General features: G+C 39.5%; 1 protein-coding gene across 4 annotated transcripts in view; it reads right to left on the bottom strand.

The window, feature by feature from the left end:
* Positions 1 to 15831, bottom strand: part of RABEP1 (rabaptin, RAB GTPase binding effector protein 1) — a 96754-nt gene that overhangs the window by 3521 nt on the left and 77402 nt on the right. For all 4 annotated transcript variants that reach the window (XM_061390828.1, XM_061390829.1, XM_061390830.1 and 1 more), the window contains 6 exons: positions 12522 to 12620; positions 7975 to 8115; positions 4635 to 4824; positions 3946 to 4001; positions 1560 to 1658; positions 49 to 165 (listed from right to left, as the gene is read on the bottom strand). In XM_061390828.1, the coding sequence (XP_061246812.1) occupies positions 49 to 165; positions 1560 to 1658; positions 3946 to 4001; positions 4635 to 4824; positions 7975 to 8115; positions 12522 to 12620 (702 nt within the window). The remainder of the gene's footprint in view (positions 1 to 48; positions 166 to 1559; positions 1659 to 3945; positions 4002 to 4634; positions 4825 to 7974; positions 8116 to 12521; positions 12621 to 15831) is intronic.

Raw genomic sequence — 15831 nt, forward strand, 5'->3', positions numbered from 1 at the left:
GAAAGTGCCTCCTCGGTGTTCCATCTAGGGGTTTCCCAAATGCCTCACCTGAAGGGTCTGAGAAAGCTTTACGAAATCTCTCTGCACTTGTTCACTGACGTCTAGTTCAGTCTGCAACCTCTGAGCTTTGTTCTTCTCTTCAAACATTAGTTGTTCGACAGTAACCTAAAAAATACAAGTTTTGAATGAGGATTAATGCTGGAAAGCCACAGATGAGTCACTCAGGGAACCCGGGCAGCTCGTTTCCTACTGCAAGAGAGAAAAAATGGTGCCTGTAACCCTTTAAGATGGTGTTGCTGCTGCTGCTGCTAAGTCGCTTCAGTCGTGTCCTTCTCTGTGCGACCCCATAGACGGCAGCCCACCAGGCTCCCCCATCCCTGGGATTCTCCAGGCAAGAACACTGGAGTGGGTTGCCATTTCCTTCTCCAATGCATGAAAGGGAAAAGTCAAAGTGAAGTCGCTCAGTCGTGTCCGACTCTTAGCAACCCCATGGACTGCAGCCTACCAGGCTCCTCCATCCATGGGATTTTCCAGGCAAGGGTACTGGAGTGGGGTGCCATTGCCTTCTCTGTAAGATGGTGTTAGTCTCCCTTTATTTCTGTCTTCACAAGGCAAGGGTGCAAGCTGCTTAAACTACCTGCTCTAGATCCTAAAGTGAATCAAGTATTAGAGCCAAATTAAAATGAAAGTGCAGGCCCCACCTCTCACCCCCAGCAGCCCACTGATAATGATTAATCATCAAAAATTAGCTGCTGTTAAGATCAACAGCTATCATAGCAACAGGGAGAGAAACTTTAGGGCTTTTCTCTGATAATCACGACAGTTAAGCATCTGCCAGGAAAATCCTCTGAGTCAGCCTTAGGCAGCCCTGCTATCTCCAGTCTTCCTGACAGAAACTCCATCAGGACCCGTGCGTGTGAGCCTTTCTAAAATCAAAGGACTATCAAAAAATAATATTTTTACATTTAAAGGTCAGACCACAGCCCCCCTGAAAGCAAACTTCCCCCACAATTAGCCACATGCACTTTTATTCTAACAGGACTAATCAGAATGTGGGCAGCAAATACGATTCAGTGCACCATTGGATAAAATCAATCAAATGGAATGGCACTTCCAGAGCAGTGTCTCTGGCTTCAATGGTGCCAAGTCTGGTTCATGGCCTTCAGCCAGCGGGGTCTGTGACAGAGACCCGCAAAGCTGGCAGTGTGCAGAGACCTAACCCAGCTCTGAAGAGAGAAATCCATTTTCTCCCTGAAGCGGAGAATCACCAGCTCTCAGAAGGGGACTCTATCAAAGGAGCAGGGCTTTTTTTTAAACAGGGAAGATGTGCTCCTACATCCTTTACATTGCTGTGGGTTTTTAAAACATTATTTATTTATTAGGCTGGGCCAGGTCTTAGCTGTGGCATGCAAACTCCTAGCTGTGGCAGGTCGGATCTAGATCCCTGACCAGACATCGAACCTGGACCCCCTGCATTGGGAGCACAGTCTTAGCCACTGAACCACCAGGAAGTCCCTGTTTGTTTTTTTTTAAGGAAACTACCAACAACAATGTTTCACCTTAGCAGCAGTTTCTTTCTTCAGCTGTTCTTCCAATGTCATTTTCATCTCCTGAAGACTCTCAAGCTGTTGAGACTTCTCTCTCAATGTGGACTCCAACTGTAAAATTAAGAAGGAAAAAGCTGAAACACAGAAGCTCCCTGCAGGTGACAGCACGCCTGCCAGAGGAGCCCGCAGCCTGAAGAACTGCACCCAGTGCTCGTCTTCCTAGGCCTTGGATACTGGCTGTGCTTGGAATCTTCTCCTTACCCTCTGATATCTGTGGATTTTCAATCTATTCTTCAAGACCTATTGTTTCTTTTATTAAACGTTTATTAGGTACCTCCTATGTGCTGCAGGACAGACAGACGTGTAACTTAACTGTGGCATATGACCATGGATGAAGAAGCACTTAACTCTGCCAGAAAAGTTGGCAAGGGCTTCCCTGAAGAGATGACATCTGACCCTTAAAGGGGTTGTAAAGGGGAGAAGGTGGAGAGAGACTCCAAAAGGAGGGAGTTGACACATAAAAATAATGAGTTAAGGAACTGAGCTGAGTTCTTGCTACCTCACAGCACAGGGTGCTGGCCCTGGAGGCTGAGGCCCAAGAGGCAGTGGTGAGGCTGGGGAGCCCAACTGGGCTAAGGGAACTACTGAAGGGTTTTAAACCAGACTGGCTCACAGTCAAGTTTATAATCTTTAAAGATCACCTTGGTTTCAATACAAAAATGAATTGGAAATGGATACATTTTGGAGTCAGGGAAAGAAGTTAGGCTGTTACGATGAGTCAGGTGAGCACTGACGTCAATCCAAACAGTGGGAGTGGGACAGACAGACACACTGGGACACTGGTGACTCCTGCCAGCACAACCTTGACAGCACAGGGGGGCCGAAGCCAGATGGCAGGGGGTGGAGGAATGACTGGGAGGTCAGGTAGTGGAGATGACTCTTTCAAGAACTCTGGGCATAAAAGGAAGAAGAAAGATTGGTAGCTGGAGAAAGAAGTGCAATTCAAAGAGAAACTTCTCCCCTCTTTACTAGGAGGCATCTGAGCGTGGTTATGCAAAATGGAAAAAACCAATTAACACATAGAAGTTCAAGGCCCACAGTAAAAGGAAGATAGCGAAGATGCCAGGAAAAGACGTGAGTGGTTCAGTCAAAGCACATGTGCAGTGACAGAAGACTGGTCAGAATCAGGTCATCACCCTTTATGATGCAAGAAAAGAGAAGACTGGGAGGAAAAAGGCAAACATGTTACTGCGGAGGCAAGAGCTGAAGATGGTCCTGCTTATGATAGGGGTACAAGGCCATCATGAGGTGAGGTGAGTGGTGACTGAACAGCCACTGCAGGGAACAGAAGGGAACAACTAAGAACAGACGAAAAGCTACTGAGCAACACATGGCACCAGGAGCAGGCATGTTACTCCTTCCAGTGGTCCAAGAGCCAGAGAAGGTGGACACCAGGATTAGCCCGGGGTTGGGCATAGCGAGTAAGGTCAGCAGAAGGACAAGGTACGAGGGGGCTTGCAGGCCCTGGGGGAGACTAGCTAAAGAGACAAGCCCTGTCAGATGCCACTTAGAAGCAAAGAAAGCAAAGTCATGAGGAAGCTGCTAAAACCAGAAGAAAAGGAAAAGTTCAAGGAACTGAATGTCTGAATGAGGTTCTCAGACAAACCTATAGGATAAAGGGCTAGAAAGATGGTAGACTGGGGTCAGGAGATATGAGCCTGAAGTGAGACTTCAGAAGTGGGGCAAGGTGCAGGCAGGAGTGTGGGAAGGAAGGGCTGGGTGGAGGTAAAGGTCACTGACTCAAGGAATTATGAGGCCAATGAGCTGAATGGGGTCATTTACCAAAAGGTGTTCATGATGTCTAAGAGACGGAGACTAAGCCAGGTGGAAAACATCACCTCCTGTTTGTAACAGACTTCATACATATTTCCATGGTAGCTTTAAGTATGTATCATGTCAAGACCATGCCTTGGGTGGTCCAGTAGCTAAGACTCCATGCTCCCAATACAGGGGGCCAAGGATCAATCCCTGTTCAGGGAATTAGATCTCACATGCCACAACTAAGACCCAGCGCAGTCACTTAAACCAGCCAAATAAATATCCTTTAAAGAAAAGACCATGCCTTGCCTGTCTTCCCACCGCAGTGGAAGCTCCAGACTAAGTCACATCTCAGTCTTCCCTGTATCTCTTCCTGCCAACACAGAGCAGGCTCTCACCAAATGGTCTCTACTGTCATCAGCCACTATATTCCATCATATTCTACTATACTTTTCCTGGGTGTTCCTTGAAGGCAGGGACTATGTTCTAACTATACTTTATACCTTAAGTCTAACACAGTAGGACTCAATAAATACCTACTAGCTGCTGACAGAATCAATTTGAAACTTGTGAAACTCACCTGTCCTTTTTCTACTTTTATTCTTTCTAATTCAGCTTTTAGGCTAGAGATGGAAGCTAGGAGGAAAAAAGGAGACATGTTAGCATTTACTGATTATTTTGCATTTAAATCTTAAAATGCCCTTTTGTACCACAGCTCAATCTCACAACAAAACGAGTCAAATGTACTGAACACAGTCAGTAGGGTGGTGGTGGGGGACCAACATCCTCTTCTCACAGTTATCCCCAACCAATCAGCGTAACATTCAAGCTCATGTCAAAGTCAGAGCGCACACAAATGAACACCATGGCATAAACTATCTCTGCCTCAAATACCGACACTTCACGATGTGGTGGGGTGGGGTGGGGTAACCCTGGCAGAAGTCTGTTAACACTTCTAAGTTCTGAAGGAACTGCCACCTATCGTCTCACAAGCTCCAGTGTCTGGGTTCAAGTCCTGAGTTCCCTGTCTATTTAGTAACTGCCAGAGAGGCCACCAGAGCTCCTAAAAAGATGAGTTTGGGTTTGTTTTTTTTTAAACTCCTTATCAGGGGCTATATCAGAACATGTGGGAAAAGGGATTGAGTCCTTACTTAGTTCCTTCCTATACTTTTTGTTTTCTACATTCCAAGACTATGTACTACTTCTTATAACCAGAGAAAAGTTTTATTTAGTGCCTCCAATTCTAAACTACATCACTTTTATCTTCACCTATTTCTTCTTTGCAGTTTTCTATTTCTAGCTGCAGAGTTTCTTCAAGGTTTTCTTTTAAACACTGTTCTGCTTGAATCTGCTCTTTCAGGAAAAGTATTTCAGCCTTCAGCTTCTCTTCCATGTGATCCGCTGCTGTCCGCACATTAACGATATTCTCACGGTATTTTAATACCAACTCCCGGAGTGCCTGGATCCAAGAAACAAATAGTTATTGGGTTTTTAAGGGTGAAAGAAAATAAACAAAAAAAGCTAAAGATTTTCTGCAACCAGAACTTCAGATATTATTTTAATTCAAAACTTAGGACTTTGAACCCAACCCATTATGGGCTTCAAGAGGCAGGTGTCATGCCATGTTAATATTCAGTATGTTATAGAAATAAGATAACATTGCCAAGCAAAAAATGTATATTGTGAACTACATATTTTTCCCTCAAAACTGTTTCATAAATGTAAAAATTAAAATGTTGGATGATTTACAATGTGGGGTTCACTATGAATAGCTTAGACACTTCCACTATTATCTGCTTAAATTTGAGAGGAGTTAGTGAATGAGGACCAAAAAGACTGAAACTCAGTAACAAGTGTAAACTCCAAAATGACAAAATATACTTATTTATTTGTTCATTCAAATAAACACTTGTTGAACATCTACCACAAAGGCAAAGTACTGTTAGGTCTGAGGCAAGTATGCAATGAGAGGCTTTCTAAGGTGTAATAAATTTTCTGTAATAAATTCAGTTTAAGTCTTATTTTACTTTTTCCCTAAATTGTAGTTGTCTTCTTCTAAAAACCCTCCCAATTATATCCTAAAGCAACCCTACAGTAAAAACTGGGCTTCTTAGATAACTACCAAATGTATAAAAATAATAAATATAAAATAATTAAATATATAAATAATAAAAGAACAGCAGGAAAAAAAGTAATTGAAAATCTGTATCAAGAAAAATTTCATTAAGATTTATTAAAGAATCAAGCTTTACAGGCTAGAATGGCTATAACCTTCAAGGATTCTTGGCATTTCTTAAAAATCTAGGTATTAAAAGTCTCTATAGAACATGGAAGAGAGGAATCTTTCCTGCCAAGAGAAAAGTTTGACAAGGAAGGTGGAATACTGACAGCAAAAGTAGACAGGTCCTCAAAACTTTCTCCCTGATGATATCAGTCACCAGTTCAGAAAGGATAGAGAGCTCTTCAGAGTGTCAGTAACCTGAGCTGAGACCACAGGTTGGGGGAGGGCAGGGAAAGGAGAGGGAGACAGCAAGGAGCTAAAAGGAAGGGCAGGCAATGGAGCCTGTGTAAATAAGTAAATAAGAACAAAATATAAGTCATGTTAACATCTATACAGGAAAACAGAATGAGGTCCAAACAGTAGGGGATGAATCTATAGGGCAGGATTAGGAAACATTGTTACTTACAAAGCTATAAATCTCTGTAATGTCTGACTTTTTAAAATTTAACAATTATAAATTTCTTAAAAAAAAAAGACCAAAAGATATTACAAGAAATATTTTTCTATTTTGAGAGTTGCTTTATGAAATCTCATCTTTGCCTATTTGATTTATGTTTACTTGGGTTTAGCCCAAGATGATATTTTTCATATATTGAAAGATTTTTAAACATGAATATAAAGGCTGGAAAAAGTTGAGATAGTTATGAATGTCTCAAGAAACTTCAGGCCTCGCAGCCCTGATTCACACAACCACAAAAGAATGGAAGTGATCAAGTGTTATAAAAGTTACCAGAAGAAAGAAGGAGTGTGCTGTATCCTAAGTGCTATATAGAAAACCTAACATCACAAGGAGCCAGCATGGAGACCCCCTTCAAGTATTTCATTTCTGGTGCATTCTCAATTATCCTGCAAGAATAATAGAGACCTTCAATTTGGCAAAGGATTCTTAGATACAGCATTGAAAGCATAAGCCAACAGAAGAAAAGGAGAGATAAACTGGACTTTATCAAAATTAAAAACTTTTATGTTTCAAAGGACACCATCAAGAAAATGAAAAAGACAATCCATAAAATGGGAGAAAACACTTGTAACTCATTTTATTTACCTGATAAGGTACTTATATCTAGAATTTATAAAGAATTCTTATAACTCAAAAAAATAAAAGGCAAACAACCCAATTTTAGAGTAAGCAAAGGATCTTAAAACAGGTATTTCTCCAAGGAAGATATAAAAATGCCCAATAAACATATGAAAAGATGCTCAATAACCATTAGGGAAATGCAAATTAGGGAAATGGAAATCAAAACTACAATGAGACACCATTTCACACCCTCCAGGATGGTGATAATCACAAAGCGAGATAACAATGATTATTAGTGAGAATGTGGAGAAATGACCCAGAAGATCCACTCCTAGGTTTAAACCCAAGAGAAATGAAAACATATGTCCACACCAAAACCTATACATGAATGTTTATGGCAACATATTCATAGTCCAAAGTGGAAACAACCCAAATGTCCATTAGTAGACAAAGGGATAAACAAAACAGCCATATAGTAGAGTATTATTTGGTCATAAAAATGAATGAAATACTGGTAACATGTTATATGACATTAATGAACCTTGAAAACAAAAAGATATATGAAAGAAGCCAGACACAAAAGACCACAAATTATATGATTCCATTCATATGAAAGAAAGGACAATCTATAGACGAAAGTAGATCAGTTGTTGCTTAAGGCTTGGGGAGGAAGGGTTGAATAAAAGGTAAGGGGATTCTCTTTGAGGTTATGAATATGTACTAAAAATGACTGTGGTGATGGCTACACATCTGAGAATATATTTTAAAACATTGAATTGTACACTTTTAACAGGTAAATTATTTGGTAAGTGAATTATATCTCAGTAAAATCTGGTGGTTTTTTTTTTTTTTTTGCCACATTTCCAGTTGCATCCATGTGGCTGCAAATGGCATTATTTTGTTCTTTTTTATGGCTATTTTCCATTGTATATTATGTACCACATCGTCTTTATCCATTCATCGGTAGGTGGACATTTGGGTAGTTCCCACGTCTTGGCTATTGTGAATAGCATTGTTTTGAACATAGGGGTGCATGTATCTTTTTAAATCACAGTTTTGTCCAAATATATGCCCAAGAGTGAAATTGCTGGATCATGTGAAAACTCAATTTTTAGTTTTCTGAGGAACCTGCATACTGTTCTCCACAGTGGCTGAACCAACTTACATTCCCACCAATAGTGCAGAAGGGTTTCCTTTTCTCCACACCCTCTCTAGCATTTATTTGTAAACTTTTTTAAAAAGAAGAATTTTAGACATTTCAGAAAATGTAGGTGTTTACATTTTTGATCATATAGAAAACAAGTTACCTCCATAGTGTCTGGGAGAATGAAGTCTTCTGCTTGTTGTAATGACACATGCAAGCTATGCTTTCCCTGAAGACTGTCATTATCTTTCTGTAACCTCACCAGTTCTTCTGAAACCTGTTCCCGTGACTGCATCAGCACTGCCTAAAATAGAAACAGACACTAATCACAGCCAGAAAGGTAAATCTTGTCTGCTGATAACTGCACCAGTGAAAAACAAAGGTCAAACGAAATAAGGGCTGAGGATGGAGGGTACATGACAAAGCTCTGTAAGACTCACAGAAAGTAGATCAGAGATTTACTGACTTACAGCCATTACATATATTCAAGGGGATAGGAAATGAAGCAAGTACCTGAGTTCATTCTCCACTGTTTCTACCAAAGGCTTGAAGGTAATGAATTTCTTCCCCCACATCCCTAGGACCAGCATCTCTAGCTCAATGGAAGAGGTTTACATAATTGAGACTTGTATCAAACACAGTGCATATTCCAAGACAACTCCTATCCTCACAGCATGGCATCCCACAGGAAGTAGGGAGAAACAGAAAGCAGTGACTTCATCTTTCATTACACACATACGTGTTCAAGCTCAGGACCACAGTGAGTGGCCCAAGGACCCCAAATATTAGGAAATACAGGGCATTTGAGGAGCTCATTCTTAAAATGGAACGTGTTCTTACTTTTTCTGCTGGCTGACGTATAAAACAATTTTAGGTATTTCCTGTGAATTTATATCAATATAAAAGTCAGTCAGCTAATTTGAGTATAACATACAATTGCAGATACAACTGCAGATACAATTCTGTAAAAGTATTTCTGATAATTTTTAATACTAACCATTGAACTTAAAACATACACTTAACAAGATTACTCTACCTTCAACATTTGTTTAGCAGCTACTATTCTAACCAAGCGTTTTACTGCCTATGGGAAACAGGGATAACCAACAGACTGCCCTAGAGAAGCTCATGGTGCAGTGGAGGGAAAGACAAGTAAACCCAGAATCACCCAACCATACTTCAGGTGCTGTAACAGACAAGGGTACCGCAGTGATAAAGGGACAAAGGGCATCTAATTAGCAGAGAGGATTCAAGAAGATTTCCCACAGAAGGTGACCACTGCATCCTGAAGGACAACCAGGCTGCTGGTAGGAAGGCAAGGTCATGTAAAAGTTTTGGTTAATTCTACCAGCTCTTATTTATTTCAGACCAGAATGCTGCCTTATGCTTAATTTCAACCCAACAAAACATTAGCACTCTACTACCTTTTGGATATGAAAGAAGGGAAAAAGAGAATATGTTTATATTTGTTTATTACTATAATGAGGAAAACAAAGATAAACCAAGAATACTTGTAAAATATCATGGATAGGAGTGGGTGGGAACTGAGTGAAAGGATGAGGGAATGGCAGTGAAATTTCTAAGTGGTTACATATGCTTATGGTTCTGATTTATGAACCATGTTGCTTGTTCAGAAAACAAAAGAGTAAATCAAAAAAGAAGAAAATCAAAAATGTAATACACAGCTCCATTTGCTTGTGTTTATATTCAATAGACTGGTTCCAAATAGGTAAAGGAGTACATCAAGGCTGTGTATTGTCACTCTGCTTGTTTAACTTCTATGCAGAGTACATCATGAGAAACGCTGAGCTGGAAGAAGCACAAGCTGGAATCAAGATTGCTGGGAGAAATATCAATAACCTCAGATATGCAGATGACACCACCCTATGGCAGAAAGTGAAGAGGAACTAAAAAGCCTCTTGATGAAAGTGAAAGTGGAGAGTGAAAAAATTGGCTTAAAGCTCAACATTCAGAAAACGAAGATCATGGCATCCGGTCCCATCACTTCATGGGAAATAGATGGGGAAACAGTGGAAACAGTGGCTGACTTTATTTTCCTGGGCTCCAGAATCACTGCAGATGGTGACTGCAGCCATGAAATTAAAAGACGCTTACTCCTTGGAAGGACAGTTATGACGAACCTAGACAGCATATTAAAAAGCAGAGACATTAGTTTGTCAACAAAGGTCTGTCTAGCCAAGGCTATGGTTTTTCCAGTGGTCATGTAGGGATGTGAGAGTTGGACTATAAACAAAGCTGAGCACCAAAGAAGTGATGCTTTTGAACTGTGGTGTTGGAGAAGACTCTTGAGAGTCCCTTGGCCTGCAAGGAGATCCAACCAGTCCATCCTAAAGGAAATCAGTCCTGGGTGTTCATTGGAAGGACTGATGTTGAAGCTGAAACTCCAATACTTTGGCCACCTGATGCGAAGAGCTGACTCATTTGAAAAGACGCTGGGAAAGATTGAGAGCAGGAGGAGAAGGGGACGACAGAGGATGAGATGGCTGGATGGCATCACCGACACAATGGACATGGGTTTGGGTGGACTCCGGGAATTGGTAATGGACAGGGAGGCCTGGCGTGCTGCAGTTCATGGGATTGCAAAGAGTTGGACACGACTGAGCAACTAAACTGAACTGTATTCAAACTGATAACACAACCATAGAAAGAAAAACCAATTCAAGTAATTTTTAAACACAACACCCAGACTGTAAATCCTCACCTGGGATACATTCTCAGAGTAAAAAGAACTACAGTTGTTCTTTGGTATCCACAGAGTATTGATTCCAAGACATGCTCCCATACCAAATGTGAGATACTCAACTCACTTACAGCCAGCCCTCTGCATCCACGTATGCGGACCCAATGGATATGGAGGGCCAACAAAGAAATGCTGAACTTCACTTAATAGGTTTGCTGTTGGTAGCAATATTAATGTAATCACTCTAAAACTACTGTGTCCCCATCTTAACCAAGTGATGGAACTTAATGTCACCAACAACGGAACCACCCATCATTACATGCCTCTTGTTATGAACTTTCCACTGAATCATTTCATCCATGTAGTATTCTTTCCAAACTGTCTGACCATGTGGAAATAATCAAATACACTCTACAAGGCAAATGGTCTGGACTCTTATTAACAATGTTAATGTTGTAAATGCCAAAGGAAAAAAAAGAAGTGGGTGACTATTCTAGATTAAAAGAATAAAGTGACATGACAACAAAGTAACAATATGTGATCTTTGGTTCCTTGATCAAAAAGTAAAAGGAGCACTAAAACAATCAAGGGCTTTGGGGAACAATAGTTACATTTTAAGCACATAATAACAGTATTGTGATTACGTAGAACAACTTCTTTGTTCTTTGGAGACACATACTGAGACATTTAGGAGTGTCATGATGTCTACAACTTACTTTCAAATGGCTCAGAAAAAAAAAAAAAACAAATACACATGTACATTATATAACATACATATATATGAAAGAGACTGAGTAACAACTGGAAGCACACAAAATGTGGCAAAATATTAACTGGTAAGCCTAAGTGAAGATCTTATGAGTGTTCATTCCATAAACATAAACATCTCTTAGTTTGAAAATTTTCAAAACAGTGGGAGATATCAAGATTCCAACCATTACCGTAGCTACTCTTCTCTGAAGAGGAGAAACTGAGTAATGAAACTTTGCCAGCATTTAACTGTTTTTGAGGTCAGATTATTATTTCATAGTCTCTAATTAATGAAAAGACATGAAACTCTCCAGTCAATGTTGAGAATGAGATGTTCCTCAAAAGACCAGGGCTGGTATTCAGGGGTCAGCTCAAGGCCATTCATATACTGACCCAATGCCCCTCAAAAACAAACAATTACCATACAATCTAGGGTCTGTGTGTTTTCCTGTCATCCCTGGAGGAGACGGACAAGAGGCAACTCTGCAGGATCACTCCAGCAGGACCAGCACTGGTGTAATTTACAAAGGGCCGTCAGATGCAGGGCTCCAACTCTGAGAAAATGGAAGAAAAGGCAAATGGAGCCTGCCTGGGGATGAGGAGGCCCAAAGCTGGAGAACAATTCTGCAGAGGTTCCAGGCAGTTCTTGTTTGGGAAGCTATCTGCTCCTATTCCTCTCAAAACTGACAGCCTTCTAGAAGTTCTCCATTACTGTAGCAATTATGATGCACTTTTATCATATCATAATGCCTATGAAATTACTGAGGCTTTTTTCTTTTTTTTAATAAGTCAGCTGTCCAGGAAAAGTGCAGTAGCTGCTCAAAAGCTGTACCTCTCCTAGGGCTTTTAGAGGTTAACATTTAACTTGTATTCATAACTGAAAATTAAATGCTGGCCCATAGTTTATTTTGTTTAGATTTCTCAAATCAAAGAAAAGTAAGTTAAATGTGATCATTTTTTTTAATCAAGAGGTAAGTTTAAAAAAAGAATAATCTCTTTACATAATCTTGTTCATTACTAATGTTCTGTAGGCTCTGAAAAACATAACAGGAACCACTTTGGCCAGGAAGATAAAGTCATATCAAAGATTATTTCAAGATAGAATGCACTTAATATGTTGTTGTTAAGTCACCTAAGTCATGTCCTACTCTTTGAGACCCCATGGACTGCAGCATGCCAGGCTCCTCTGTCCTCCATGATCTCTCAGAGTTTACTCAAAATATTTACCATAGTTAATGTTTATTTAACTGTTAACTTACCATCTGTTCCTGAACATCCCTCTTTGCCTGGGAAAACCCCTGCTGTAACTCTTCAAGTAAGATTTCCGATGCTTGGGCTCTTAGGACAAGTGCAGAGATCTTGAAAGAAAAAAAAAAAATCATACACAGAAAACATGGCTATTAGGAATCTGGCTATTCTGAAACTAACTCTACCATCTCCTGCTTAATGTCCAGAATTGATTTTTTTAGTAGTTCATAAAACACCACTCATCTACCCACTGTGTACAAACATCTCAGCCTTTCAGATGACACACGGCAGTACCAAAACTCCCCGGGGGTCACCCACTGCCATACATGGACAACGCATTATATGGTCTCCAGACACAGATATTAATCCATGTGACCCAGTTATAAATATTATTCTTAAAAGAGTTAATTAAAAATCAAAAAAAATTTGAAACTGTCCACACACACACAAAAACCCACACAGTTTAAAGGATAAACAAATCTTCTCTGAACTAGCTGCAGTCTTCCAAGATGATGTACTTAAGAGAAGAGATACATGAGAAACTCCCCTGAATTAGTTTAATGTTCCCGATGAGGGGTTTATGTACAAGTTGATGACTTGTATATAAGACTGGTAAAATAAAAATAAATTTGGTTAGACATTTTAAAAATGATTAGTTTCAGAATTCTGTCTCCAGTAGTAGCAAAATATGTAGTGTGAACCAACCTTCCTGTTGAGAATTAAGAAAACCAGACAAAAATAAGGCAAAAAATAATCACAGAGCCGAGGACCAGAATGAGGACACTTGGAGAACTGGATGCAGCCTCTGCAACAGCTCTTCTCCAGTAGCACGTGCCAATTCCAAAAATAACAGATGCGACACTGAGAAACAGAGCAGAGTGTCTCAGAGCCTCAGGAAGAGGGGCAAAAGTTAAAAGAGTCCAAGACCCACTACACAGGAATCCCTGGTAACACCCTGCACTTTGGATTGGGTCCCCAAAGGGACATACCCAAGAGTATAAGGAAAGAATTTAAAACAATCAACCTTCACAACTTCATATAATCTCAATTCCTGTAAACAAATTAAGGTGATCCATGACTGGATTATTGGTGACCCACAACTAGTTGTCTGCCTCTAAGAAAAATTATTTCATTTCAACAATTTTCATATATAATGTCTAGCACTCAAGTAAGAATGCACAAGACTATGATAAAAAAAACAAAAGGAAATGATAGAAAACAAAACAGAAACACATCTACAATGAATCCACATGTTATTAAAAGCAGACTTTAAAATAGCTGTATTTGATCTGTTTAGAAATTTAGCCCCACCAGAGATTTAATGGAAACAATAAAAACAACCAAATGGAAATAATAAACTAAAGAAAGCAATTATCCAAATTATTAAAAATTCAATGAATAAATTTAGATTAGACCTACTGGAAGAGAAAATCAGTGATCTGACGATAATAAAGACAAAAATGATGGGAAATAAAGAAGATTAAAGAAGCCATGTAGATGCAATGCTAACGTCTAACATACAAAAAATATTTGAAGATCGTAACAGTCAATGGAAATAAATGGTAGAGTTAAAATTAACCTATGCAAAAACTCCATAATTTCACACCTACACATACTCAAGAGAAATAAGTCCACATGTCCACTAAAAGACATGTACAAGAATGTTAGAAAGTATGTTCACTCACAATAGTCAAAAACCAGAAACAATCCAAATATCTCTCAGCTGTAGAATGGATAAATGAACTATGCTATAATCATGTTATAGAATATACACAGCATTAAAAAACCTAACCACTGATATACAGAACAGTATGGATAAGTCTCACAGACACAATGACCAAACAGACTGGATCCTAAAGGCTACACACCATATGATTCCATTCACATGAAGTCCAAGAACAAGCAATACTAAAAACATAGTGTTAAAAGCTAGAATACTGGCCACCTCTAAATACAGCAGGTAGGGTATTTACTTATTAGTAAAGAACATAAAGGTATTAAAAGTGGTCTATATCTTGATGCAGACGATAATTTATTACCTGGTAAAACTGTCCACAAAATAAAGCTCACCAAATTGTACACTTGAGAGTTATGCACTTTACTGTATCAATAAAAAACAAATTTTTAAAGAGACATATGGTTGAGAAAATTCCAATTATGATGTGAGAACACTGGTTCAGAGACCCAAGATACCCTGTGAACTCCAAACAGCAGAAATATGAAGAAAAATACACTGAGGTATATAGTAGAGTACAATTGTTAACAAAAGACAAAAGAACATTTTTAAAAAGAGCTAGGGAAAAAATGACATTTTTCCTTCAAAGGAGCAATAATAAGACTGATAGCTGACTTCTCATCAGAAACATGGAAGCCAGAAGCAATGGAATAATAACTTCAAAGTGCTGAAAGAAAACAACGTAAGTACTCAGAATTCTACACCTGGCCAGAGTATCCTTCCTGAATGAAGGTGGAAGAAAAAGATACGTCTAATAAACAAAAATATAAGAGAATGGACTTCTGGCACTGTCCAAGAGGGACTAAGCCCACCAAGGCCATTCTCTCCCCTGATTACACCCAAAAATTTCTGGGTAAAATACAAAAAGCAACTACCTGAGGACTCTAAAAACTAAACAAAAGCAGATGAGAACAATTTATACAGCAGTTTACTGCTTATTTGGGGTTTTTTCCTATTTTCTTGCCAGCATGAATCTGAGAGCGGCTCCAACTGTAAAGCAACAAGAGATGCAGCAGCACAGGATAAACAACTGTCTTTCTGACCACAGGGCCAGGACAGGGTCCCTGTGAGCTGAAGAGTAGAGTGGTATTGAGAGAGAAAGCTAGAAGAGGATGCCCTAATTCTGTGCGTGAACCAGCACAAGTCTCACACTCACCCCTGAGCTATATACACACAGGGACACAGTCAGAGAAGCACGGCAAAGGCTTTCAACAATGAACTGACATTAGAACTACCTACTACACTAGGCAAGACAGAACTTATGAACTGAACCTAATCTGGATAACAGAACTCAGTCTCACAAAAAAACATTCATAGTCTCCAAGATCAATCTAAAAGTACTTGATATAGAAAGAATCAGGAAAACGTGGCCAATTCTCAACAGGAAAGAAAATCAACATATGCCAACCCCATGACAACCTAGATTGGAATTATCAAAGATTTTGAAGTAGCGATTGTAACTATGCTGCCTAGAGTAAAGGTGAATATTCTTGAAATGAATGAAAACATGGTTCTTAGTAGAGAAATAAAAACTAAAAAAAAGTGAAAAACTGACTATCACAGAATCTGGCACAAAAACAGGTGAA

This window comes from Bos javanicus, chromosome 19 (genome assembly GCF_032452875.1).
Source record: "Bos javanicus breed banteng chromosome 19, ARS-OSU_banteng_1.0, whole genome shotgun sequence".
Taxonomy (NCBI): domain Eukaryota; kingdom Metazoa; phylum Chordata; class Mammalia; order Artiodactyla; family Bovidae; genus Bos; species Bos javanicus.